Source organism: Neopsephotus bourkii, unplaced genomic scaffold (assembly GCF_033783945.1).
Source record: "Neopsephotus bourkii isolate Nb327-2 ecotype Australia unplaced genomic scaffold, CSIRO-AGI_Nbou_v1 NB_1615, whole genome shotgun sequence".
Classification (NCBI taxonomy): Eukaryota; Metazoa; Chordata; class Aves; order Psittaciformes; family Psittacidae; genus Neopsephotus; species Neopsephotus bourkii.
Genome location: NW_026902090.1, coordinates 2,379,328 through 2,406,911, shown reverse-complemented (window position 1 = coordinate 2,406,911; position 27,584 = coordinate 2,379,328). Strand labels below are relative to the sequence as shown.

The 27,584-nt window shown below is 38.8% G+C and overlaps 1 protein-coding gene and 1 long non-coding RNA gene across 3 annotated transcripts; both read left to right on the top strand.

Annotated features, from left to right (window-relative positions):
- The first annotated feature begins 76 nt into the window (after nucleotides 1–76).
- PCGF6 (polycomb group ring finger 6) lies at nucleotides 77–25,800 on the top strand. 2 transcript variants are annotated; one of them, XM_061372591.1, is made up of 10 exons: nucleotides 77–475; nucleotides 1,574–1,673; nucleotides 2,794–2,890; nucleotides 3,476–3,531; nucleotides 4,337–4,396; nucleotides 5,331–5,439; nucleotides 9,299–9,326; nucleotides 11,367–11,465; nucleotides 17,322–17,408; nucleotides 24,183–25,800. In XM_061372591.1, the coding sequence occupies exons 1-10, from the start codon at nucleotides 194–196 to the stop codon at nucleotides 24,237–24,239; spliced, it is 975 nt and encodes a 324-aa protein (XP_061228575.1). In that variant the 5' UTR covers nucleotides 77–193; the 3' UTR covers nucleotides 24,240–25,800. The 2 variants fall into 2 exon arrangements, 1 of the variants encoding a protein (XP_061228575.1); XR_009728333.1 differs by lacking the exon at nucleotides 9,299–9,326 and having other exon boundaries at nucleotides 24,183–24,243.
- LOC133222677 (uncharacterized) lies at nucleotides 5,446–7,495 on the top strand. The gene is made up of 2 exons (XR_009728334.1): nucleotides 5,446–6,727; nucleotides 6,985–7,495. It is a non-coding gene; the product is annotated as an uncharacterized LOC133222677 (long non-coding RNA).
- Nucleotides 25,801–27,584: the final 1,784 nt, after the last annotated feature.

Sequence of the window (27,584 nt, the reverse complement as noted above, 5' to 3'; positions counted from 1 at the left end):
AAGCCTCTGCGCATGCGCAGTGGAGGAGTCCTGTGCCTGCTCTAACTATAGTTCCCGGCGTGCCCCGGGCCGCACACGCGCCGCAGGAGGCTTGTGGTGAGAGCTGCGCTCTGCTGTCCCCCGCCGGCGGTCAGCAGACGGTCCCGCGTCTGCCCCGGTCCCCGCCCCTCACCCCCCACCCCGAGCCGTGGACATGGAGGTGGACGTCGGCTCCGTGGTCTCGGGGCTGTCGGGCGGGGATGGAGCAGGCGCGGGCCCGCCCGATGAGGATCAGGAGATGGAAGGGGCTCCCAGCTGTTCGGGGGCGCGCCCCGTCCCCTTCGAGTTCGAGCGGAGCCGCTCGGAGTCCAGCGGCGATGAGGACGACGACGAAGACGACGAGGAAGAGGAGATAGAGGAAGAAGAGCTCGAGGGGGACCCCGGGACTCGGTTCGGGACTGATGACGGGGACCTCGACTCGGACTACGACCGTGAGGTAAAAACGGGACGGGGACGCGGCGACGCACCGGCCGCCACCCGCGCAACGGCTGTATCGCGCGCCAGGCCCCGCTCCCGGAGTGCCCCGCCCCGCTCCGCCGGTGGGAGCGTGCGGCTCGGGGTGGGGGGAGGAGGGTTTGTGTGCTACAATGTGCCACAATAGCGGCGCGGCCGGGGCCTGGGGGGGGCCGGGGCGGCTACGAGCGGAGCGGGGCAGGGCACGGCCCTGAGGTGAGGGCGGCAGTGTGAGCGTGAGGAGGACACGAGGCAGTCGGGGGGGCAGCCCTCCCTGCGGTGGGAATGCTGCTGGGTGTGAAGCGCTGTGTCTTCAGGGAGGCCCCGCGTCTGCAGCAGCCCGCGGTTGCCAACCAGGCCCTCTAAGCAGTGGATGTCAGCTTAGATGTTTTAGAAAGTTGTAGGTGCGAATCTGGACCTAGGCAATGTAATCAATGTGGTGATAGGCTTTTTATTATTATCTGAGTTAATTTTATCTGTCTTATGTAAATAAAGCCTTTGCAAACTCTTGGCATAGTTTGGCGGGGTGGTAGAGGGAATGTTCAAAGAAGGGCGGTGAGGCTGGTAAAGGATCCGAGCACAAGTCTTATGCGGAGTGGCTGAAGGAACTGGGGGTGTTTAGTCCGGAGAAGACTCAGGGTGGACCTTATTGCTCTACAACTACCTGAAAGGAGATTACAGTGAGGTGGGGGTCGGTCTCTTCTCCCAAGAAGCATGTGATAGGACAAGAGATTATGGCTTCAAGCTATGCCAAGGGAGGTTTAGGTTGGATATTAGGCTAAATTTCTTCACCAAAACGGTGGTCAGGCATTGGAACAGACTGCCCAGAGCAGTGGTGGAATCGCTGTCCCTGGAAGTGTTAAAAAACACTTTTAAAAACTTCAGAAAAAGTAGACGGGGCTCTTAGTGACATGGTTTAGTGGTGGACTTGGCAGACCCTGGGTAAAGGTTGGACTTGATCTGTGTATGAGGATTGATTGATGTCTTAGGAGGATCAGGATTTTTTGCCTGATTTAAGGCCGTGGAAATGTCATGGCTTAGCGTGTGTATTGAAACTCTTACAAACTGTCTTTGTTTGTAGCGTATGATAAACCTCGCAGAGTTGACCCCTTACATCCTGTGTTCCATCTGCAAAGGTTACTTTATTGATGCTACAACCATTACAGAATGCCTGCACACCTGTAAGTATCAGTATTTTCATTCTGAGAGTTTAGCTACAAATTCAAACAACAATCAGCTGTTGAGATGTTATGGCTTCACAAAGATAATTCTCTTTGCAGTGACGTGTTGTTTGTTCAGTTCCTTAAGGAAAATACATTTGTGGATGTTTTAAGCATCAGAAAATCATGAAATCAATCAATCATGAAGTCAGTTTAGTTTCCCAGGTTAAGGGAAGAAGATGTAGGGAAAGATAAAGCCCAAATAAAACAAAAATAGAGCTACTTCTTTTTTTCTTAACTATTTGTTTTTGAGTAGGCTCTAGGAATTTGAGTATATAATTGAGAAAAGGTTGAGTGGCTCTGCTCACAGTGTACAAGAGTTTCCGAAACTGTTGTTGATATGAGTGTGTAAATTCACAAAACTCAGCAAACAACTGTGTGGAAGTACCAGTTCAGACACAGAAAGGTTATATGCCTCCATGGAGCCATTAGTCTATGATCTGATGAGTAGAAATACTTGGACAATAAAAAACAGATTCCAGTACTCTTGTCATTTTTTCCCCTCAATCCTTGTGTTAACAGTTTTTTGATTGCTAACACAACTGTTGGTTGTTTTTTTTTGTCGTAGCTAATAAAACTTTCTGTGAAGTTGCCACTTTCAGCCATTCCCATGTTCCTACCTGAATGCAGGAATTACAGCTTCCTAGTCCTTCCAGCTGCTAACAGGAAGAACATGCCTTCCCATCCCTCCTAACCTTCCCTTTCATGGGGCACTGCTCACTAGTTTGATAAAAATCATGTTAACATTCAGCACAGTTTGTACTTCTGGAAAATGCACAGCTGTAAGTAAAGACAGCATAATGTTGCAAGTGCAACTTGGTGGTGGTCTCTCAGACGTTTCCTGGTAAATTTTACAGAAAGGCCTGATGTGTTCAGGCTGATAGGGAGCTTTCCTTCCAAAGTTTTAAAGTACATATACAATGAAAACATCAGAGAGCTTCTGTTTACGTGAGTTGAACAAATTGTTTAAGTATGTCTCTGAGTCAGACTTTGAGAGGTCTGGGTGTACTTGCTCCTCTTGCTTAAACAGCTGGTATTGTGTAATGATGTGTAACTTCTATGGGGTTTCTTTTCTTTACAGTTTGTAAAAGCTGCATAGTGAGACACTTCTACTATAGCAACAGGTGTCCAAAATGCAACATTGTTGTACATCAGACACAACCCCTTTATAATATCAGGTAATAAGTTCATGCCATTTTTATGGTTTTGGGCTGGTTTGTGTTTTTCAAGTTGGGATGCTTGCTTTTAAATGTTCTGTTTTACAGACTTGTAGTGCTTTCCTATTTCAAATGAATGAAGAGTTATAAGAAACAGATTGTTTTTTTTCTTTATTTAAGTTTAATCACAACAGTGAGGATAAAATGCTTAATTTGTTTTATCTAGTTTGTATCCCTTCTTAGGATTTGTTCCCCTTCCCCAGGTATTCTTATACATTTGCTCTGTGCTATAGGTGATACGGGATCTTAACTATGTGCTTTCATTTACTTTTAAACAGAGTTTTATTGGCATAGTATACTTAACTCTGAAAATCGAGGTTTTAGTTTCTCAAGTGGTACATAAATTCTTGGAAGGGTGATGCTTTTAACTTTACATGGCTTCTGTTGGAGCTCTGCTGTCAGGACATGAATATAGACAGATACGGAGTTCTTGCTCTGTCACCCTTCTCTTTGGGTGTCACATTTCAACAGTGTGTTTGACATCTCTGTAACCATTTAGTGAAAGCCATTCTGTATTTCACCACTTTCTTTTTTTCTCTTTAACAGGCTGGACCGACAACTGCAAGACATAGTTTATAAATTAGTTGTCAATTTGGAGGAAAGTAAGTCCCTTTCTTTTTTTATTACCATCTAGAGATTTAAAAGACTGAACAGAAAACAGTTTAATTCAAAGTCCTGTCTACTCTAGACTCTTTAAAATAGCTTTGTAATGCTTGGTTATAAATCTTCATCAATTAGCTGTGACAACTGGCATCTTTCTGGTTACTACATGCTATTATGGACAGTGGTACATATCCTATGAAACGCAGGTTTCATATCAAACACCGTATCCAGATAAACATCCAAATAATATGTAATTGTTGTGTCATATTTTTGTGTAAGTAGAGAAAATACCATTCCATGTAAGAAGTTCACTTGGCTCAGTTGAAGAAAGGTTGCTAAGACTGATTCCCTCAAATGCTTTTACTTGTTTCTCACTGTCACATTATTTTTCTGATTTTTAGATGTGCTCATGATCTCATATCATTTACCTTGAACTTTGGGAGCAAATGTATCCGCACAGTTCACTTGGGTGGACTGAGTGAAATATACAGATCTAGTGGATATATATGGACTAAAGGTGATATAAAAATAGTCACAACAGCCAGAAGGATACTAGTTTTTGCAGCTATTTCAGCATAATTTATCACCACTTTCTCTGATTTCTTCTCAGTTTTTACTAACAGACTCTTAGTCTGGGTATCTTAAGTGTCCCAGCCTCATATGGAATACTAGTGATCATAAAGGTCTGTAGGAACTTGGAAAGTTTTTACTGCTCTGACCATTGGAAACTGTTTGGATATTCTCAGCATCTGAAATATCATTTTAATTTGTTTTATATTGTGTTGGGTTTATTTTTTTCTTCAGGGGAGAAAAAACAAATGCATGACTTCTATAAAGAAAGAGGATTAGAAGTGCCCAAACCAGGTGAGCTGTAATCACTTTAGAGGACACCGTTAGGGAAATATTTAATATGCCATTTATTCTTGGGCTTTCCTTGAAATATTAGCTCACAACTAAAGAAGATATGTAATATTGGAAATAGGGGATTCTTGGTAGTCTGATTGCCTAGTCACAGTTCTCAGATTACAAAACAGGTGGAACTGGCAGTACTTGAACCCAGACTGTGGTTGGATTGTGGGATTATTTTTTTTTTAACCATTATATTTTGCCTATAACCAGGAAATACAGATCAAATGTGTGTTAATTTTATTTTATGGCCCTTAATAAACTAGAGACGTTATAAAGGAGTAAAAATAAAAACTTCAAAGTCTGTGGACAGATGAGGGATTATTCTAATTATTTTTTGTCTTACTGTCAAATAACTAGCTCTTTCGAGAAGTGCCATCCTGAAAGCTAATAAAATGCTGGTTCAGATACACAGCATGAAATGTATAAAATGCTGATTTAGTAATAAAAAAAAAAAGATTAATTACATGGGCTCTTTTTCCTTATGAGCTCATCTGTTTTGCTTGGCGCATGTGAGCATAGAATCGCAGAATAGTTAGGGTTGGAAAGGACCTTAAGATCATCCAGTTCCAACCCCCCTGCCATGGGCAGGGACACTTCACACTAAACCATGTCACCCAAGGCTCTGTCCAACCTGGCCTTGAACACCGCCAGGGATGGAGCATTCACAAATTCCTTGGGCAACCCATTCCAGTGCCTCACCACCCTTACAGTAAATAACTTCTTCCTTATATCCAATCTAAACTTCCCCTGTTTAAGTTTTAACCCATTACCCCTTTTTCTATCACTACAGTCTCTAGTGAAGAGTCCCTTTCCAGCATCCTTGTAGGCCCCCTCTTAAGCTGCTTTTATTTCAAACTGTGTTTGCATTTTGGCTTTTTGAATATTTTAGCTGTCCCACAGCCAGTTCCAGTGAGCAGAGGAAGACCTCGAAAAGTCCTGGGCTCTGTGTTCCGGATCCCACCAGAGCTTGACATCTCCATACTGCTTGAGTTCATTGGGTGAGTTGTGGTCAAATGTAAGAGCAAGCACCTGAAGTGAGGGTGCTGCTGGTGTGTGTTGGACCATTAACTAGCTCTTCATTTTCACTGACTGTGTGTTTCTTTTCTATCTCAAGTAGCAATAGGAAGCTGTTTTTAACTTGTCGTAGTGACAGCCAAGTATGCGTAGCTAGACGTTGAACATACTTAAATTTGTAAGGTGTGTCTTCCTATGAAAATAGTTTCCTAAAAAGTATAGTTTTAAAATTTATATGTGTTTGTTTAATTTTAAGCCAGTCAGTAAACTGATAAAACTCTTTATTGCCTTAATTCCTGTAGGGGTCAATACTATTAGTGGTAATGCTGAGGTTTGCTCATAAACTCTGAGACTGCAACTGCAGTCTGGGCAGCAAAAGTAGTGTTCCCTTATACGTTATAGGTGGGGGTAATACCATGGTCTACTGTTAAGTTTGCCTGACAGTTTCTCAGACTAATGAATTTTGCTGAAGCTTTTGTATGATGAGTCACCTTTAACCGTAGGATGTCAGGGGAAATTTAGTCCAAACACTTGAGTTGTTTTCAGGAGCACAAGAAGGAGAAATTGTATTGCTTTATCCATATGCAGATTTATATGTTAGAGGTTATGTTACATGAGAGAGGGTAATTTGAGAAAGGATTGAAAGCTTTAACTACTCTACTAGCATCACACAGTGTAGAAGCTCAATTGCAGAGAGGAGTGGCTTGCCTCTTGTGCAGCTCTTACCCCTTTACTCAGATTGTGCCTGCTTTTTGGCCTGACTTTATCAGCACTGTTCAGAGGCTGCAGTATGTAATCATAGGAAACTATTATATAAATGATGTAAAATTAAGCCCTCAGAAATCTGGAAATTATAGCTGCAAAGCATGCCATCTCAATTCAACTTCATTCTTTGTAGACATCATGTCTTAGTCTTTATATATGTTCAGTGTCTCCCCTGTGTCTCATTCAGAGTGCAGAACAAATTTCCTCCATGGTAAATTTTGGTCTGGCATGTGGGGTGTGTGGTTTTTCATTCTGTTTGCTTCATTTTTGTGTTGTCTGTCACGTGGCTTCTCTATGTCTTTAAATAGATGAGGAGTGGGACTGCAGGAAGAGAAAGTATTAGACTTTAACCTCTAGGGAACAATGCCTGACTGTTCTACAGAATATCCTTGTGAATCCACATATCTGACTTAATTTCAGTGTTCATTTTCTTTATGTCTCAGTTGAAGAAGTGCTGAATCCTCACAAGCATAGCTGAAAGCAGTAGGAGTTATGACTAAAACCATAGTATCAAGTGTTCCACAGACAAATCCAATCTTGGATGTCCCAGATTTGGCAATTGCAGTTCTTGGTTGCCATTCAACACTGTCTCAGGTTTCTCTTTTTAAACAAGGTATTATACTGCCATTCTGCTGAGTAGGATGGTATGGAAATACATTCATGTGCTGAAGAAATGAGACTGAGGAAATGAATGCTTTTGCATTAAGAGTGGGATCATCATAAGTAAAGCCAAAAGCCATGTGTTGAGAGAGGCTCTTGGAGAGGAAAGCAGAGACATTACAAAGCTGTTCAGTGTGTGACCATTGTGTACTGTACGCTTGAAACTTAAATACAGCTTTTATTTGTACTTATAAAGGCTTTTTTCCCTTTAATAAATGTGGTAATGAACACATAATATAATTAGTACAGGGTCCCAGTGACCTGGGGCTCAGGCATTTTACTCATTGTGTAAAATGTGATGAAATCGGTATATACAGACGTAAGGTAAAATGCTGTGTCTAAAATCTCAGTAGAAAAGAGTAAATCAAATGCCATCTGCCCTACATTTATGTTGGGTTAGGGACTTACATGCTATTATTTTATTGCCTTGGCTGTGATTGTATCTTGTGGAGTTGCCATCTAGATAGAGTTTGAAGGATGCCCATGCTGAGACCCAAGGTGGGTACCAGCTACTGCTGTGCTGGCCCAGCAGGTGGCAGAGGAAGCATGCTTTGCACCAGCAGCCCTATTTCTCAATGATCATGTCACTGTAAAATGACTTTAAAAAAACAAAAATCAGATATTACTTCCAGGGTTGTCCCTTTCAGGCTAGATCACTTAGGTTGTCTTGGCTGCAGGATTAGATACAGTTTGAACTCACTGTAGTGAAAGTACTTCAGTTTAGATCTCCACTGTAAATGCTCCTCGTTACTTCCCCCTCCTGTGATTCTCAGCAGGTATTTGTTTTGGGTTTTTTTTTTGTGGTTTGTCTGGGTTTTTTTGTTTGGTTTTTGTTTTGTTTTTAATGTTCAAAAACGATTTAGACCTCAAAAATAGTAAACATGGATCTGCCTGTCTGTCAAATCAACAAGAGGATTTTTGAATCTGTGTTCTTGTCTTTGTTTTTCTGGTAGTTTCATTTCAAGCTTCCGTTCCAATGTTGGCAATAAAGCAGGTAATATTGTGCAAAAACCATCTATACTAGGTGAAACTGTGCACTGTGGTTTTGTTACTTGGATGGAGGGAAGCACAGAATGTATCCAACAAAAAAAAAAAAGATGCTTTAACAGCAACTACTTTGCATTTTGGTTTAGTGGCTTTTTTAACCTTTTATCATCTTTTATACTTTATATGTTTAAAGGTTAATGTTCTCCTTTTCAGTGGTCAAAATCAGTGGTTTATTTTGGTGATGAGACATTAAGAAATCATTTTAAATAAAGAAAACTTGGAATGGGTTTGGTCAGCCAGCAGATATTGTTACTTTAAAATTATGAGACTATATGGTGACTAGAGTATATGATCTCATCACCTGGGGCTGTGGAATTGTATGAAAGAATTTCCACTGCTATAGTGGAAAAGCTTTTCTGTGTTTGTTTCTTCATAACTTTAATTTTCATTTCAGTGGCAGAATTTGATGATAGTTTTACTTAACTCTGATACATATTGAGAGATGGAGATACTTGATTACGGTAACTTGAAGTGCCATGCTAATGTGTGATCTGCACAAACATTGCAAATACATTTGTTTGCTATAGCAAATGGTTAGTAGACGTATAGGAGATTTATAGTGATGTTTGATTTTTGCCCTTTCCAACACAATGAAGTCCTGCATCTTTTTTCCTCTCTCATATGTATATTCTTGCTAATGCAGTCCAAGAAGAGTGAAATGTCATGAATTGGGTTTCATTAATGGAGATGTGTACACGCTGCACTACCAGATGGGAGGTGTGGAGTATAGATGATCAGTAGTAAATCACATTCTCAGGCTGTACAAATCAGCCTCTGTTAAAAGCCAGCTGGGAATTTGGTCATTTGATACCTTTGTGTGTATTTCACCTTCCAGAGAAACAGCTTCTGTTTTTCTGAGTTTCCTAGATAGCATTAGTGTTAATCCTGTGATATAAATAGTCTAGAAAGCCAACAGCTGGCCCAGGAATCTTTTTTGATGGTTGGGTATGTTCTGGCAGCAACTTCTTAGGTACTGTCTGTTAAAGTTCCAAATATCAAGGGTGATGAAGTATGGATGTTTAAGCAGCATTCATATTACAACCTACTGAGATGAAAATAAATGTTATATTGTGTTCAAAATGGCTTTAGGCTGTGTGTTTGGTTTTTTTTCCTTTTTCAGTGGACAAACCTAAAAGTCATAAATAGATAAACTAAAAAGAAAGGTAGAGTACTGAATAAATGGTAGAAGAAAAAGATACATACATAAATTTCATATCATTTCATGTATTAGAGTTTAATGAGAGGAAGCTGGTTTAAGAAGTAAGATTGATATGCCACACTGCTAAATTAGTAAGTCACTATTACAATTAAGAGCTTGAGGGTGTTAACTGTGGACCTTTGCAATATTGACTGTTTTCTCTTGTTTTTTAGAGCTAATGAAGGCACAGGGAACTTTAAGGTACAGATGCAATTTGAATTTTTCTCTTATGGTTTACTTCAGAAATATATATAACCTGAATGTATTTAATTTAGTTTGGGGGTTTTTGCACCAAGTACAACCTGAACTTTCATCATCATAGTAATAATCAACTTTGGATAACAGTGTACCTTCAAACGTATTATTTTATAGCATCACAGAATAGGAAAAGAATGCTTCTGAGGCTACATAATTGAAGTTTTGGTAGGAGAATTAAAGTGACAATGAAATTTCACCTAGGTGATTCTATCTTGTTATTACTGCACATCTCTCCAAAAGGTGTGCTACTGTGGCTTTTCTTGGAATCCTGAAAAAAAGGTGTACACACTGTCTAAAATACTGGTTTCTGAGGAAGACTCTCTAGTTGTAGCGGAAAGCTTGCACAGGTTATTCAGAGGAAGCCAGAGGTATAATACACCGCTATGCACTTAAGCATATAACAAAAAATATACAGATTTTGGACTGCACTCTGCCTTAGCCAGCAGAAAACTTATTCTTCATCCTTTCACTAACAAAGCTTTTTTGCTGAACAGTGACTGTTCTGCCAAACAAGAAATAGCATTCCTAATCCTTGCTAAAGAATATGGCTCTTCCAGTATAGCTCTTCTTGCTAAGCTGTTTCGATACAAATTCATAGACGAACTACACATTGTTTACTGCCTTCATGATTTCATCTGCTGTAGTTATAGATGCTCAGGGTGTGTCATGCCACTATTTTGACTAAACATTTAGAAAACAAGACTATTCAAGGGCAAGAAGGAGATGTAATTTAAAATTACTTGGTATATATTGTGTTTAACCTTTTCTTGTATTGGAATTGTAGGATTCAAAAGTGGAAAGGCACAGAAAAATAGAATCTAAGAGATATGTAAATGGTAGAGTTAGCACAAATATTTTTGCTTGGTTGGGGTTTTTTTAAGCAGGGATAGTGAGGAGAAAAGAGATTATGAAGTCTGTGGCAATAAACTGTGATTTATATATGCAGGAAGTATAAATTCAGCATCATCGAGCTTGAAGCAGATTGGTTCCCTAGATCAGGTCTGACTCATTTCTAGCTCTTGTACATGAATAAATCAATCTATTGTTCCAATACCACAGTTATCATAGATACATATTTAAATTCATGATTGAGTTCAAGGGTAGTCCATGACCCTCTGACCCTTTTTTCAAACTGAAGGAATATGATGAACCATGATAGTAAATCACAGCTGTTCAGAAGTCAACATAAAAATCCAATTGGTTGACACAAGATGTAATCCATTTATCACACCAGATGCAGTCATCTGCTGCCTCTGTGCCTCTTTGCTTAGCTGCCAGTGTTACCAGTCAGCTGCTTAAATTTTTATCCATAGAAGAGAGATGCATTAACGTTTTTGAGGCTGGCATAACGATGTCTTGTCAGTGCAGCTTTTGCTATGAAAGTATTTAGAAATGATACAAAAAGATTTCAGACTAGTCTTGCCCTTGTGTTCTGCATAGTAGCATACTTTAATTGATTGTAGAATTTAATGGATTACGTTAATTCCAGTTCAAGCCATGATACTTCTAGAATGCTAAAGGACATGAGCTCTTTGCGTTGTTAGATAACTTGGTTTAATTGTCTGAATTGCGTTTGGCACACAAGCCTGATTTGGGGAAAATAAGGAAACTTCAGGAAATAGTTCATGTGCTTCTGATGAGTAAATGCTTGTGGGGGGAGAAATTTTTAAAATGCTGTGTAATACTAATTTCTATGCAGAATTAATAGCAAGTGTCATTCTCTGGTACTTCAATAGTGAAACATACTGAAGTCAGTAGGTAGTTATTTTTAAATGTTGTTTTAAACAGCAGGAAGTTTGACCCTGGAGTCTTGATACATATTTAGTTCTTTCCATATGAGGTAATCTGGAAGCAGGTCAGAGAAAGGTCCAAAAATTTAAGCTGTCTCCCTCTGTTATTGGGCTTTCACTTGGGTTTGGGGTTTTCAAGGGATGATGGCTGAAAATGTATGTTACCCTAAAATCTTACATTTATTCTTTGCAGCCTTTGGAAAAGAAGTTTGTGCGTGTTTCCGGAGAGGCAACAATTGGACATGTGGAGAAATTCCTCAGAAGAAAAATGGATCTGGACCCTACTTGTCAGGTGTGTGACTTACAGTGGCATTTACAAGTTCACTGTGATCAGTGTAAATGCCTGCATTCAGACAGAACATTTCCATTGTTCATGAGAGTCTAAAAAGTAATGTTAGGCTCTTTTAATATGATAAGGATTTAAAAAAATGAAATGTGTGAAATATTGTGATCCACAAGGAACAACTCAACTCACTTGCAACAGGGTTAAATTTTCATTATAATACTTCATTATTTGCCTAGAGTTTCTAAAGTGCCATGTAAGATTTCAGCAGGTTAAATGCAAAGCCAGAAGATACTGCTGTTTCAAAGATAAAGCTGAGTATATAGACAGAAGGGTGTTGAACGTGGGAGGATATGAAAGCCAGAAACAGGTAGGAGCTGAATAACAGTAAAATTTAACTGAATGTTGAAGAAGCAAACAATGGCTAAGAAAGAATGATGCTGTGGGTGGATGCAGTGAAAGACGGATGTAAATGTAAGGTATGAATGCAGATGCAGGTACATGCATTCAAATAAGAATTCAAAGGAACAAAACATGGTACAAAAGAATTTAACTTCATATTTATCAACCATTTTGATAGAAATTATGTGTCAGAACCAGTTTTCAATTCTTCAGTGTAGTTCAGCAACCATTCAGTTGAGCAGATGCAGGAGTTCCATGATGTGTAAATGATTCTCAAAGCTGTCAGTTACTGGTAAATCAAACTGATACTTGTGTATAGGCAAATGGTGAAAGGTAAATGCTGGCTATAGAGTTACGGCTGTGTTTTCATACAGCAGTAGCTGTCTGAGACAATGCAGCATGACTGTGTGCCTTAGTAATGAGGATTTATTCATGCCACTTACCTTTTCAGTGGCAACAAAGCAAATTAGATATAAATTATTCATCAATCTGAGGAAGTAATATATTTTCAATTGCTGGTTTCCTCTCTGTGAGAGTCTCTGTAGCTTTCAGGTGGTGGTAACTTGATACTGTGAACAAATAAAAATAGTGTAAAAATGAGGCTAGAAAAAATGCTTGCATTGAGTCATTTATGTGAGGGGAAGAAATTGTTTTGTTTGGGTTTTCTTTTGTAGTACAACAGAATCTCAGTTTTAAGGAACACTGAGCCATCTGTAATGAAAAGTGCAGTTACCCATCTTTCAAAGTCAAGCTAGGCCTCCATGTTGGATATCTTTCAGATTTTGCAATCTTGAGGTCATCTAAGACAGGTAACTTGCCCATTTGATACTTTCTGCTTGGATGCCACCAGCAGGATGTGATCTACTCCAAACGGGTAAATATTACTGTGTCTCAAAAGTAGATGATACCAAGACTTCTTTTCACCCAGTTACTTTTGTCACTGCTAGTATTCAGTTTGCTATCCTGGAGTAAGGCACAGTCATGGGCTAGTTCTAATCTCTTGGTCTCTTCTGTGCAAGCCCTGCCTGTCTGGAGAAAATGTTAAATCTTCTTTCTTCTACAGTCAGATTTGTTGGCTGTTGGTTTCCCCCCCTCTTAAGTGATCCACTCCTATTATTTATCAGCAAGTATTTTTTGGGTCACTGGAAACCTGAAGTTGATTTTCACGCCACAAATGATGACTGATTTCTTGAAGATATTCAGGCTTATTTTTAAAAGATTAGAGAATTAGGGAAACAAAGCAGGAAGCATTTTTCTTGTCCTGATTGATAATTTCACTGTCATACAGGGATTTAAGATTAAAGAAATGTGTGTACTAAGCTGTCACCTTCTCGTTGTAGTATGCAGAATTGAACTTGTTTGTATGTTGGTAAACACACAAAAGGTGGAAGATATGTCAGATATGTCACCAAAGATTTAATAAGCCTAATGAGACATGGTTTTTCTTCAGCTTCCTTGGATGACTAATAAAATGGAAACTGTAAAACAAATCTAGGAAGAACGTGAATATAAATTAGCACAGCAGAAGAATTTAGGGAAATAGGTTGGAAACCATATGTGCAAAGTATATAAATGTAAAGGGTGCTTGGTTGGTTTTAGAAATTTGGAAGAGTGAGGACTGTAGTGGTTCATTTCCTGTAGGGTTCCCCAAAATACGTTAAAGAAGAAATAGATACTAAGAGAGTTTTTGTTTTTAATATTACTTGAATTCTGATTTCCATCTCTCTCCACTTCTTTGTTACCTAAAATAATCAATTTTTATATAAAATGTCAGGAGTTTGGTGTGCTTAGCTTGGGACTAGAGTCCAAGAACTAGATTCCCTTGGGAAGCTAGGAAATTTCTTTCAGAAATGCATGTTTCTGGCATTATTGTGCTAAAGTGCACTGCACTGATCTCCAGAAAACTTCCTGCTGCAGTGTTTAATTGTGCCTTACATGGTGCTTGGAAAGATTTGACTGTAAGGAGGGCACAGAGTCTTTCCTCCATTCTCTCCTTAGTATTTCAGTTGCATTTTTGGCTTCGTTATTGAAACTTCTGGTAAGGAGGCTAGGTGTGGTTATTTTGTGACTGGGATCAGTTCCTACTGAGCATCAGCTTAGTTTGACAGTCTGTGAATGTATTATTTGAGAACATTTTGTTTGTTCCCTGTTGAAGCATATTCAGCAACCAAGTGGTAGAAAGTATGTTACTCATTCTTTTGAGCTACTGGCTGTGCTTGGACCTCTTTGACTTAATTTGTGTAGAATATTAGATAATATTTGCATTTTTTCATTAACCTGCAGAAGTGGGTTGGATTGAGGTTAATGAAAATGTGAAATAAGCAATCTGACTCATGTGACAGTATAAATAAAAATCTAAAAAGCAGTTGAAGTCACTGCCTATGTTTTCTCCTAGTCTGAGGCCTCAAATTATTTCTAGACTTCCGTATTTGAGTTTGCAAATGGATTAGCATTCAAATTTCATAGTTTCTGAAAGGTTAAGGCTTTGTTTATTTTTATCTACCTCTTGAGCTGACAGACTGTAGATTACTCTTTCTGGTGCTTTGTTTGATCTCTGTGCTTTGGGCATAAATTTTCTGTATGTGTTTATATTTCTAATGACAAGGTCTGTCTTGAATATTATTGCTGGAATTTGATGGGGAATGCGTGAAAATAATTTTTGAGCAACTGGAATTTTTAGTAACAACTAAGTAGGTAACATTTAATTTGGGTTAAACACAGGTATGTTGCTTGGAATCCTTTAGGTAGTTGGCATCAGCATCTCCTGCACGTCTGTATAGTTTGCATTCTGCAGAAGAGTGGGGAGAAAATGAGAAATTTTCTGCAAAGTGTTATTTCCTTTGAGGTCATCCTGCAGCAGTATTTCTTGCCATTCACTCTGTGAAAGACTGCTGAAAGACTTGCAGCTTGGCTGGTTTGAATTCATTAATGTAGCCTATGGAATGGAAATGTTCCGTAATCAGATGTGTGTAAACCACAGCCTGGGGAAAGACCAGAAGAAAGTCTGTGCTCACATAGCGTAGTTGCTGATGCAGTTCTTTATGCTAGTCTTAGACACTGGAATAGAAGTATCTGGTACCTTTGAAAACTAAATAGCAGCTAGAGAAATGGAAAGATTTGTCAGCTTTTTGTATAACTAGCCCAAATACTCATGTCAACTTGGTTTCTCCTTAACCTTCCCTGGATAGTGTGGGTTGGTGTAGAAACTACCGACTGGAGTCTACTGCTTTCTGGGCCAAATTGTTCCTTGGTATTAATTTTATGTGGGATGTCCCTTGCATGAATATTTTCCAATTTTATCTCATCCTACTTAGTATTAATATATAACTGACTGTTATCATGGCTTTTAGAGAAATGGCTCGAATAACAGACGTGCCACCTAAAGAACATAAGTGGCATAATAGAAAGGCTGCTTTAATAAGAATTTTAACAGAGCTGTTAAGAGACTGACTGTACATCAGCTACACCTTCATGTTTCCTTGCAGTGAAAGGTCAAATGATACTTACTGCTGCCTTCCTGCCTATCAGTACTAGCTGGCTTCCATCTCACTTGTCAGTTGAAATTAGAGTAAATCCATAGTACTTGAGTTGCTGGTGCTTCTTTTGCAATGGAACATGTTAATTCTTGTATGGCACAAAGATTCCTCCTCCAGCTGATTTTTGTGCTGAGCTGGGGTTTTTTTCAATTTATGTTCTGTTCTCTTGTCTTTATAGAATGATTCCTAGCATCAAATTAGCAGGCAGAAGTTCAGGCTTTGGTACTGGAATGAGTTGATTGGACGTTTAGTATTCAGAGCACTCTAACATATTAAATGTGAAAAACTTGGCAATGTATTAGAAGACAGTGAATCTTTAATGATGAGCATTTGAAACTGGAGCATCAGGGTCAGAGTGGGATATTTTCAAACAAGCATTCTGATTCTGTTTTGAAACGTCAGCAGTTGTCACTGTGTCATTGGCATCCTATATTGGGAAAATAGATTGGGTTTTCTGTTTCTGTAGAATATATGAAATATCTATGTGTGTATCTTCAGTGAGAGCAAGATTGAGTTTTCAGTGCCTTAATGGTTTTTTTTTTAAATTATAAAAGTAAGCCTATAAAGCAAAAGTGATTAAACTTGTATATCACCAAAAAGCAAAGCACATATGTCCTTCCTGCAGTAATAACTAGAGGGTAGAATACATGGGGATACAGCAGAAATAACTGTAGTCAGCTTTCAAAAAGAAATATATTTCTTACAGATTCTGTGTTAAATGCATCAAATGTTGCTGCTAAATGCATACACGTGTGTGTATATATGTGTCTATAGATAATCGGTATTTAATGTTACATCCAGATTAGTTTTTACTTGCTGATTTTGTCCTAGAAGCTAAAATCAAAAGTAATGCTGAGCAGTTCATATCTTCTGTGCATTAAGATTCAACCTAACATGAACATACTATACAGATGGTGAGGTAAATTAGCCCTTTCTGAGTCCCCAAGGAGTAGAATTCCTGTGTTTCGATTCTCAGAACAATGCAGTCTGCCAGCATGAGACATAAATCTTCCCAAATCTTTTCATGAAGACAGAGAGAGAGAGAGAGTGGGTCAGCACGTGAAAGAGCATAAATCTAGGTGAATTGAACAGCTTAAGCACAGAGTGTATCCTGTAGTGAAGTGTCTGTGGAAGAGAATACATAATGACATTGCAGTATGCTCCCCCACTACTGCAGTGGCAGAGCTTAGATGTTTTCCTTGCAGAAAGCTGCGGGACAGCTCATTGTCAATGCTCTTAACTTTAACTTTGAGGTTTTGTCATTGTAAGTCACACATGACAGCTCTCATTTCCGTACCTAAAAATTGCTCATAAGCAAAATGTAACCAAGCTGCAGTTGAGAGGGAAACAGTGCTGTGTTAGCTGCTCTGATTTAGAACGTTAGAGACTGGATTTGTGTTATGCAAGAGGACTGTGGGATGTGGTTGCTGACAGTGGCATACAGTGAGCTTTTCTATTAAAACACTTCTTCAAACAGTCATATTAAGCAGGCTTATTCACGTTTTCTCACTCAAGGTAGGAATGAGGGTAGCAATGGCTTATTGTAAGTGGCACAGACAACTTGCCCTCTTTTGCAGCTAATGAATGACTCTGGATGTTTGTGGGATTGTTTTAATACATGCTCTAAATGCACATTAAATTTGTCAAAGCTGTTACTAGAGAACTTTTCTCAGTGGAGGCACAAAACTGGGAGTGAAACAATAAAACTGTTCCAGAAGTGAACTCCAGGTTAGGGGCATGGGGTGGGAAACATGATGGCAGTGCAGCAGCGCTGTGTGTGCTGAATACAGTTGGCCAACAAAGGTGAAGATGGCTTTATTGTCTAACATGCTAGAATTGAACTCTTGTGTCCATTTTAAAGGACTTAGATACCATTTCGCTTGTTCAAAGGTAGGTTGAACTTGATGGTGTTTATGTTCTTTCACAGGTGGACATAATATGCGGTGATCACCTCCTAGAACACTACCAGACTCTGAGGGAAATTCGTCAAGCTATAGGAGAGAGTGCAGTACAGGTACATATGGCGGCTTGGGCTTTGCTCCAGGTTTTCTGTTTTAAAGTAAAAGACTTCCTTCCTTAAGCTCTCAGGTAGCAGCAGCTTGTCTGAAGAAGTTACTATGAAAAATTTTTCCAGCTTACACAAAATGTTTTTTATATTGCAAGTGGAGTTGAGAAGTACATCATGTGCTAAGAGTGTTCTTTATCCTTTGATGATGACATGGACATGAGGGCTTTGTGGTGGGTTTTTCTTCCTATTCTGAAATAGGTTGTTATTAGTGATAAATCATACCAGCCTTTCTTTCAATTAACATTCCTTGTCTTCCTCCCTGGAGGTTGCATCTCTCCAAGAAATGGAAGGACCTGAAGCATCCAAAATAAGGCCAGCCTTGTTATTAGGTCAGGGACATAAACTTGCTTATAAAAACACAAACCAAATATACCAATCCTGAGTGTATAGACAGCAATTTCTTGTTGATAGTTTACTGTCTGAAGTGCTTCTGGCTCTGCAAATAAGCAAACATTTTCTTACTTCCTTGGGAATCTTTTCAAGTATCTCTATAATGGGAAGGGTCATACCATTTTAGAAGTGCAGCAAAAGCAGTGAAGTGGTCTGTCCAGTGCATAGTAAGACACAGATGTAAAATTGTGAGGAATGGTAAGATGGTTTATTTAAACTTGAGTATCTGAAAAGTTACTGTTTAATCCAATACAGTAGGAATAAATAGGATTTAGATGGGTATTTTATTTGGAAAGTAATCTGAGGAGATGGCAAAAGGGCTAAAATAACAAATCCAGTTCTCCGCACTTGTATGTGCACACATATGCACAATCTTTGGCATCTAAGTTTCCTGCTGAGCCCTTTCAGGCCCCCACAAGAGGATTTCTGGATCAAGTGGAAAGTTGATTTTGAGGTATCTTGGACACTGCTTTACCTGTATCTGATCTGAGTAACAAGGAGGAGTCCCTCAGTCAGGGTGGACAGGTGTGGCTAATGCTAGTGCTGGCATCCATTAAAAATCTTTGAGGCTTTTGTGTACCTCTGTGTCTGCAGTCAAAGGGAATAAATGCCATACTTGATGGTTTAGCTGTTCATATAATAGCATGCAGAAATGAATAAAGTGTAACCTAACCTACTTTAGGGAGTAGGGGATAGAAACCAGGAGGAAGCCAGCACTGGTAACAAACTTGCTTCTAGCATGAGCTCATAGTAAGTAAATACAGCAATCAACACACAGCAATGGAAGTATCCTCTACTGAAAGCTTCAGTAAATAGCAGGGTGTGATTTATTTCTCAGTCCAGGGGTATAGTCAAATGTACATGCTTTTAGACTTCGTCTTAGCACGAAAGTTTTTCCTGTATGAGAAATGCTCTTAGGGAAGCACTTTAAAGAAAACTTCATCAGTTTGATTTCTGACATGATCTGTCTAGTTCAAGTTTAGTGTCTTTCATTTCTTGTCAGAATTAGGTTTGCCTGACTGATGTTTAGTGGCTAAGTACCAGTCAGCAGCTCCACAAGGAGAACAGTTGTCCTGAGATACATTCTCCAGTGATGTTTCAAATCTCATTATTACAAAATCAGTATGCTAGTGATGGATTCTTCTAAGCCTGCTCCACTGGGCAGAGATTTTTGCTTTTCATGGAGTCGTGCTTTCATAGTCACTTTAGCAAGGAAATTTGAAAGCTCAGTTTCACCCTTAATTTTTCTTCATTTTGTTATAGAACTTCTTAGGATGCCAAATAGTTGCAGTGGGAATGTTAGAAATAAAGCACAATTGCTTCCTGATACTGAAATAATTTTAAAAGTTGCATAATTTATAGTCTTACATTGTATTATTTATCAGAAATCAAGAGGATGCATTTCCAGGATTAAAAAACCTTGGAAATATGTTTTTAGACAATTATCCAGGAGAAAAAAAGATAGGTCAAATCTACAAATGGTAAGGATTATCTTTTTCACCAAGACCTGAAATTCAGTGAGGGGCATGATTGTCCTTGCCCAGTGCAACTACAACTACACAAGAGCGCTTGATGGATTTTCACATTGAGCTCCAAGGGCATCTTGTGCCATCATAACCTTCCAGCCTTTCCAAAACAGTGTTGGAGCTTGGCTGCCCCTAGCAGCTCTCACTAGGATACTGAAACACTCTTCAAAACTGCCATTGTCATTTACAGTTTCTGAGGGTCATTATAGATGCTTCATGCTAAGAAAATAGCTTCAGTAGCTACTTACGCAATACAAAGTCATTTAAAGGGGTGAACACTGGGGGGGTTTATTTAGGTAAGTACGGACACTGCTAGAGGAGGAAAATAACTGCTCTTCAGTCACGTTTTTTACTTGCAAGTTCACTGATGACAGCAGTTATTATTTTGCTGAGAAAAGTGATATAAAAAATGCAGATAAGTTTCTCTTTGCCAAAGGCATTAATTTTAACATGCATTCTTTGGCAGCATTTACATTGTAAGTTTCTTCCAATGCAATGCAGCAAAACATATTGGGTGAGATTTATTTTTCAGGACCATAATTTTTTTATTTTTTAGGGGCTTTTATTCCTCCTGAATGGTTCTTAAATGCTCAAGATTGTCTTATGAAGATTTTGAGTGGGCTTGGGTTTGGTTTGTTTTTTTTTCCTACTGAGTAACATTGTGTAGTGATGCCTTAGAGCCTCAGTTAAATGTAAGTCTTCTGTAGGAACAAGCTGGCAGGATTTTAGCTGTTCTGAATTACTGTGTGCCTTTCCAACAAGTGTGGGAAGATCAAGTGTGATCTGATGTTAAAAATAAATATTCCTGACATTCGCCCCATCATAACCTATTCAACTTGTTTTAATTGGAGTAAATAGGGAAGAAATTTTAGTGCTTGAATGGAAACAATTAACATGGTAGTTTCCAAGAAGTAAATATAAGACTAAAAAAAGGTCAGCAATAAATCATGTTTAATCCTGTAGATCTGAAGGTATTTTAACACTTCTGAGATTGGGTGGTAGGTTGTCTTTCTAATTAGCTGAAAGTAGGATTTCTAGCTCTGTTTAGAGCTAAAACAAAAAAATTGCTGCACGTAATTTAAGCAAAGTGGCTTTTTCATATATAATTTCTAAAACAGTGTAAAACAACTGAAATTTACAGCAAAAAGAGATGAAAGACACTGATAGAATTTTTTTAAAAGGCTTAATTTTATAACCAAACATTGAGATCTGCCTGTAATTAAAAGTTTGATCAAGTAGCTGAGGAAGGAAGATTGTTGTTAACTACATGGGAATATAATTTCTACCGCTCCCCTCTGCTGCATGAATGCAGTGTGATCCAAGCTGCTAGTTGTTTTCACTTGTTTGAAACTGACCTTCTCAGAGCAGTGTGTCACTGATGGATGTAGTAAGTTCACACATGGGAGAAGCTAGAAAGAGTGGTAGCTTCCTTTATGTCCTTGGCCCTGGGCACAGAGGTCTTGCAGATTATAATGGTATCTGTAGTTCTCACCTTTTATAGCCCAGTGCTGCCGTATTTTTTTGTTCTCCTGAGCTAAGCAGTAAGAGCTGTGATCTAAGTTAATTACTGTGACCCTCTGGCACACATCTGCTGTGGTTTACTCTTTGCTGTGGGGATACTGAATTTGGAAAACAGGGCACTTCTGGTTGCTACTGCTTTATAACATCAGAAGGTGTATATGCTGTAATGTTCTGGTCTGTCAGTTCCACTCTAAAGTTTATGGTTGTGTGTAACAGTACAATTTTCTTAGGTCAGGTTCACAAATGTGTGGCAAAAAACACTGGAGAGTTTTGCTTTTGGGGGGAGGAGGAGGGATGTCTGATTTGGCCTGATTTGAGATTTGTAATAAGCAGTGAAATACTAATAAGCAATTCCCTGTTTGGATTTTCTTTTAAGAACAATATCAAGAGAAAGCAGCTGAACATATATAGAAATGTATAGTGCCTAACAAGTGAATAATTACAGAGTAAGCAGTGCCAGTACTGGCTTAACTCTCAACTTCTGTTTGTACAGAGGCATTACAGTTGGTTTGGTCTTTGGTTTAACAGGGGTATTTCCTGTGTAGATAGATAATTTCTTTAAATGTCCTACTGCCAAATAGGACATTTGAAACCTCATTCATCAAAGAATACATTGTAGCATTTTCTTGTATTAATATTTTTTTCCTTTAAGAAACTCTGCTGTAGAGAAAAATCGGGTTTTGGTTACAGTTCTCCAAAAAAGGAAGCTTGAATGTGTGTTATTTTTTCAGTAGAAGTAGCTCACAAGCACAAGGAATAAAGTATACCTTTGTGAAGGTATAACTGCGTATACCTTTGTGAAGTAGTGTGTTAAAAGGTCCATAAGTAACTTCACAGTGCCTGTTCTACCTGACAAGAAGTGGGAACACTTCTTCATGTTGCAACGCATTCATCCCACCTTATGCTACGCATGGAGTTAAAGTTCCTGTCTCTTATATCTGTTTAGGAATTAGCATCAGATTTCTGGTTATTAACAGGATGAGAAGATGGAGTGTTAGTGAGCTGGCACTAATATAACAACACAGGAATAAAACAGGGTTTTGTCATGCCTGCCCATTGACCTTAAGGTTGGTTGGCACCTATCCTACACTAGGCCCTCATTTGTCATCTTAAGCATCTTTTAAATGAAAGTGAAGCTGCATGAGACTCACAGAGCACATTTGCTGTTGCTCTGAAGCCATTTGTATCATTTGTAGCTGTAGAGTTAGGGAACAAGTATATTTGTTGTAGCTTGACTATAGTCTCTTTTATATGAGTTCTAATGTGCTGCCCTTTCCAGCATCAGCCTTCTGGTTGGTATTAATGGTTCTTTTAAAATAGTACTTTGATCCAGTTTTCTCAGTGCCTCCATTTTAACCCCTTTTTCAGATCTTCAGTCTTGGTCTTATGACTGACATCACCATGTCCAGTGATTTGAATTTGATTGCCTTTAGGTTTGACTCCTGGGTGCCAGAAGTTTGTAGGTTCAGAAGCAACAGACCAAGTTCATAGAAGTCAAGTCATCAGAAGACACTTCGATACAAAGCAGCATTGACTTAGTGCTCAGGAACTTCCTGAGAAAGGCTTTTGAAAATGGAAATTTTTATAGGGAGGTAGCATTCTTGCCTTTTTCATGTATTTTTATCAAGATTTTCCCCAAGAGCCAGGTAACCGTTGGGTCTATGCTGACATGGTCATTCTTAGGACCTTATATTTTTAAATTTGGGGGGTTTTAATTGGCTTCTTTTTTGGTGCCCTCTTTTCCTGACTTAGAATATTAATCTCCTCTTTAAGTAAATGAAAATATGAGTAACCAGAAGCAGAGTTTCAGGTTTTACTAAATGAGCATGTTGGCTAAATTGATGAAGGCATTGCTGCTACAGATCTGTTCTTTGCTGTGAATCTCTTTTCTTTCACCATCACATTTGAGAACTTCAATAGCTCTTCCACTTTCTTTTTTTCCTTGAAAATAACATACTGCACTTTTTTCCACACACTCACTCCCTAGAGCAGTAGCTTTGTTTCCAGCTTAGCTGTCAGACAAAGCTAAAGCAACTAATGCTAGAAGAGAGAGTAAAATAATTATACACAACAACAATTAGAGTGGTTTTCTGCTGAAAGAACTTTGTGGCCCTGGAGGCAAAACAAGGATATTTTTCAAAGGAAAGGTCATTTTCCAGGCAGAACGTAGAGGTGTTGATAGGCACTGTCTGAAAAGAATTCCTAAGGGAAGAAAAAAAGAGCATGTCATGGAGGCATAGAAAGCACAGCCTTTTTGAGATCAGTTTCTCGATTTTAGATTTCCTTCAGTGCTAAATGGCTCAGAGATTTCTTTTTTTTGTGAGTAGTTGAGGCTACACCATCCAGTCAGAAACATTTTTACATTCATAACAAGTTATTGTTTAAAAATAGATATGTATTCTTCCAAAACACCGTGTTTAGACCAATATGGTACTTTCTACTGTTACTGTATTATAATACAGAACCTGTAAAATGGTAAGAATTTTACTATTGTTTTTATAGTTAACTTTTTAAGATTTAATTTCTTTTAATGGGCTGGTATGTGCCCCCCTGGTATACGCCCCCCCCCAGTGTATATCTTCTCTGGAACATGCATTATCTTACATACTATAAAGACATCTATGGCAGAAAGTTCTAACATTGTGATCAATGTGTTTCTCTCTTCAAAAGAAAACTTTTTTTAAAGCCTGTCCATATAAGAGTTCATTTAAACAAGTCAGATTCCCAGTGGATCAGTGGTGGAAGCAGACTGTGAGTGCTAGACCTTTCGCCAGCTGTGTGGGAATTAAGTGACATAAGTAAGACTAATGAGTCAGGAAGTGTCCAGTTTCACAGGTGAAAGGTTTTTTTATTGTGGTGCAATATGTGGAGCAGTCTCAAAAGAGGAGAAACATCATGACTTAATGTGTAGTAGCAGTCTGGGCTCTTCCAGCTTTTGGCAGCATCTTTCTGCACCACAGTATCATGTTGGAAAGTAACATGAGTTGCAAATGACAACCTATTGTATGATGATCAGATAATCTCAATATAACTTTAAAATAAAAGCAAAGGGACAGATTTTACTACTTTTTTTTACACCATTCTCCAGCTCAAAGAGTAGAGGGGAATATAATTGTTTTGATATTTCAAAACTTACGTTCACTGTATGGAGGGGCACAGTATAAAATCGTGAGGGAGATGGAAGCTGAGGTTCTACCATGTGTCTGTCATACCAGGCGCTGACAGAAATGCTTCATGAAGAAGGTGAATTGGTGTGATGATAGTTTCTTTCTCTTCTCTCTAGGATGGTTTACTTGTTCTGCACTATGGCCTGGTGGTATCTCCAATGACTGTAACTTAAAGATCGGTAGAATATTAGAAGGCTAAAGAATCCGAAGTCATCAAGCGTCTTCACTGCTGTTTCTCACCAAAGAAGGCCATCGTATTTCCTGTGATAGGAAGCAAGGAACTACCACGAACTACTGTATGCTCATAATGTAACGTCTGACTTTACCATTGTCAAAAAACAGCTTCTGTAAGTACAGCTATAGATGTTGCTATGCTTTGTGTTACAAATAACTGTCTTCAAATTTCACTCTGCTCAGGGAATTAAAATGCTCAGAGTAGCTGCATTTTTTTACTTCCTAAAACCACAAGATCTCATGGGGTGAACAGCCTTTTTTTTCCTCTAAACTATTAGGTATTGCTTGTTTTCTAAGTGTCTAGCTAGAACAGCGCTCTCAGGGATGATCTTCAGTGGGCAGTGTAAGTTATTTAGGGGAGGAGACATTTGCCTAAAAAATAAAGTGTACTGTGATCATCTGTCTTCAGATATGATTTGGGAAGAGGAAGGGAACTTCTAGAAATACAGACCAAAATAGGTAGAAAATGTTGTATTGTAAGCATTGGGTTTTGAGAAGTAGCATTAAATTTAATTGTTTTTCTGAAGAAAAACAATTTCGTTTGCACTGGAAATATAGGTAGTTTGGCTTATACCAAATGGTGGATCATGCATCTCTAGTCTTAATGGAGATGAGCCGGCTGTGAGCTGGTTAAACTATGCATGAAAATTAAAAAGGTAGCACCTCTTTCTACCTGCTTGCTGTATGTAAAATAATCACTGTCAGCCTCATTCTGCTGTCATGTAAGATCCATCAGCTGACTTGAGTAGCAGGAGCATAAATCCTTTAGCACATAGCTTTCTAGCTGCCATGGAGATGGTAGTTTTTTACACTCTTTTTAATGTGTTTTAGTGTGTTGTAGTGGAGACCAGGGTTGAGTAATATAATACTAGCTTGTTACTGCCAGGGTCACAGAGGACATTAAGGAACTTTAATTTTAACATATTTAACATACTAGATTTTGTGGCAACTGTAATAATTATTATTATTTTTTCTGTTTCCATGGTTTCTTGCACAGCATTAAGGACCGGTGTTTTGTGTCTTAACAGTCTTGCTGCATACTAGGTCATCAGTGTGGGGATTCATGAAAGCTGCCATTATGCACCAGACCCCCTCCCTATAGTCAAATCTGGGAGAGGGGGGAGATTCCTTTGTAAGGCATTTTGGAGCACCCAGGTTAGCTGATGCACTTGCTTGTTGCCAGCCTAAGAGGACTGGCATCCTTTGCCTAAAGAAGACTTTCATGAATCCTTCCTCAGGTCTTTACAATAAATGTTCTGTATCATCTGAGAAGGTGACACCATAAGAAAAAAAGTCTTATTTGAAGTAATTATTGTAATGCTTCTAAAATAACAAAAACATTTGTAGCTACAAATTCCTATTTTACCTTTGAAGTTTGTATAAAAGTAGTGTTTAAAATGCAGCAAAAAATGAGATTATTTTGTAAACACTTTGTGAGTTGTGTTGATAAGAGATTATATATTGTAACAGTAAAATAAACTTTATTTTAGCCAACTTAAAGTTGAGGTCCTGTGTTTCCATGGCATGCTCCCTGTGTGAGGCTTAGAATTAGAGCAGTTGATGTTGAAACTGCTGAGTGTGCTCTGAGGTTATATAGAATCATAAATTTAAATTAGGAGGTTCAGTGATGAAGGGTAGTTTCATACCAGGATCTTCGCTGGAGCTAACTGTGTGGTATCCTCAGCTGGAGTAACGTGGAATTTCTGCGACTTTCCTTTTAATGAGGATTTCAGTGAGAAATAACTCAGTAAAGATGTCAAGATGATTTTTTCAACAGATACAGGAGAAATAACCCTGCGCAGTTAAAGGACCCCTATTTTCATCAATACATACATCTTTATGTCAGAGCTACCTCTAGATTATTTTCATTCATGTTTATGGCTGTTGCTATTGAGTCCCTCATGAACCGGATCTTTCTCTGCTGCTCTGGTTCGTGCTTTATGCAAGGCACTGGGTTCATATGCTTTGTATTATCACTTCCTGTTTCGCTACCACTCATAGGTTTGTTTTGTGTATATAGCTCTGTGCTTAAAAAGTTAGCAGTATAGCCACATTTTTCATTGCAAATTCTTTCCTAATCCAGGTTTGAGCTTCATGTCTACATAAGGGCTCATTCGTCAAGCTTAACAGTTACATAGAATCTGATAGTTAAGTCAAATGAATGTCATTCTAGGATACTGCTGACTCGCATACCTTCAAGGTGATTGTGCGGCCACTGGCTCTGATGTCAGTGTCAGTTTATGTTTACAAGGGGAAGAAAAGGCTTCTGCATATGTTTAAAGAGAGGTTTTCTGTAGGGTAAATGACATACCAGCTAAAATGCAGAAGGCCCAGGCTTCCTGCTTCGTTCTTTCAGTGGCTTAATGAGGAGGATTGAAAGTCTGTTGCCTGTGATATTTTAATATGAATGCTTAGTGATCTCTTATTTCCCATTTGTCTGCTTCCATCTCTATTTCTTCCTCACCTGCCTTCAGAAAGCATATTCTTAGCTTACTCTTCCTGGCTGAACATCTTGCTTTCTTTCACTTTAACACATATCTTGAAGGCACTGATGTTTTATCTGCTCTCCAACCCTGCAATACCCCTAGGGCACATCAGCATGCAGTGGGGGTGACCTTTAGTTATTGCCAAGGCTGATCTGTGGGCTGTGTGGTTTCCTGCATAATCAGTCTGCTTGCTTTAAAATGTGCCAATCTTCTTTCAGCCCTCCTGCTGCTGTTTTATTTCTGTTGGTCTCCTTTTAACCTTGGCTTTCCTCCAATCACTTTTGGTCCTGATGATAGAAGAGCTTCTGTAACAACAGGCCGTCTATGGGATGGTATTTCTGCCCTCATGGGAGATGAGCCAGCTTCATGCTCTGGAAGTTAGGGAAGGTGCTTAGACTCATTCATTACTTTATAGACACTATTGTTTGTTCACCTGACAAAATAATTCTGGGTTTATTTTCTGGTTACCTACTTAGCAACTTCATGGCTAACACAGATCCTAATTAAATATTACTTGTACTGCAGCATAATTCTGAATTGCTTTACAGATCCTCTAATTCCCAGCAAGAGGAGATGGTGAGCCCTAGTGTCAGGAGTTCTTACAAATGTAGAATCAAGCTACAGTCAAGTCACAAACATGGAGTCATGTTGGTTATGTTCTGCCTGTTTTCTTTGTGTCCAATATAGATTTAGTGTAATAGGAAGATAAGGTTCAAGAGACTAGTGAAATGTGCAGCTGAGCCCTTTAAATGGACAAGCACTGCGATGTCAGTGTGTAACTATCAATTATGTTCTGAA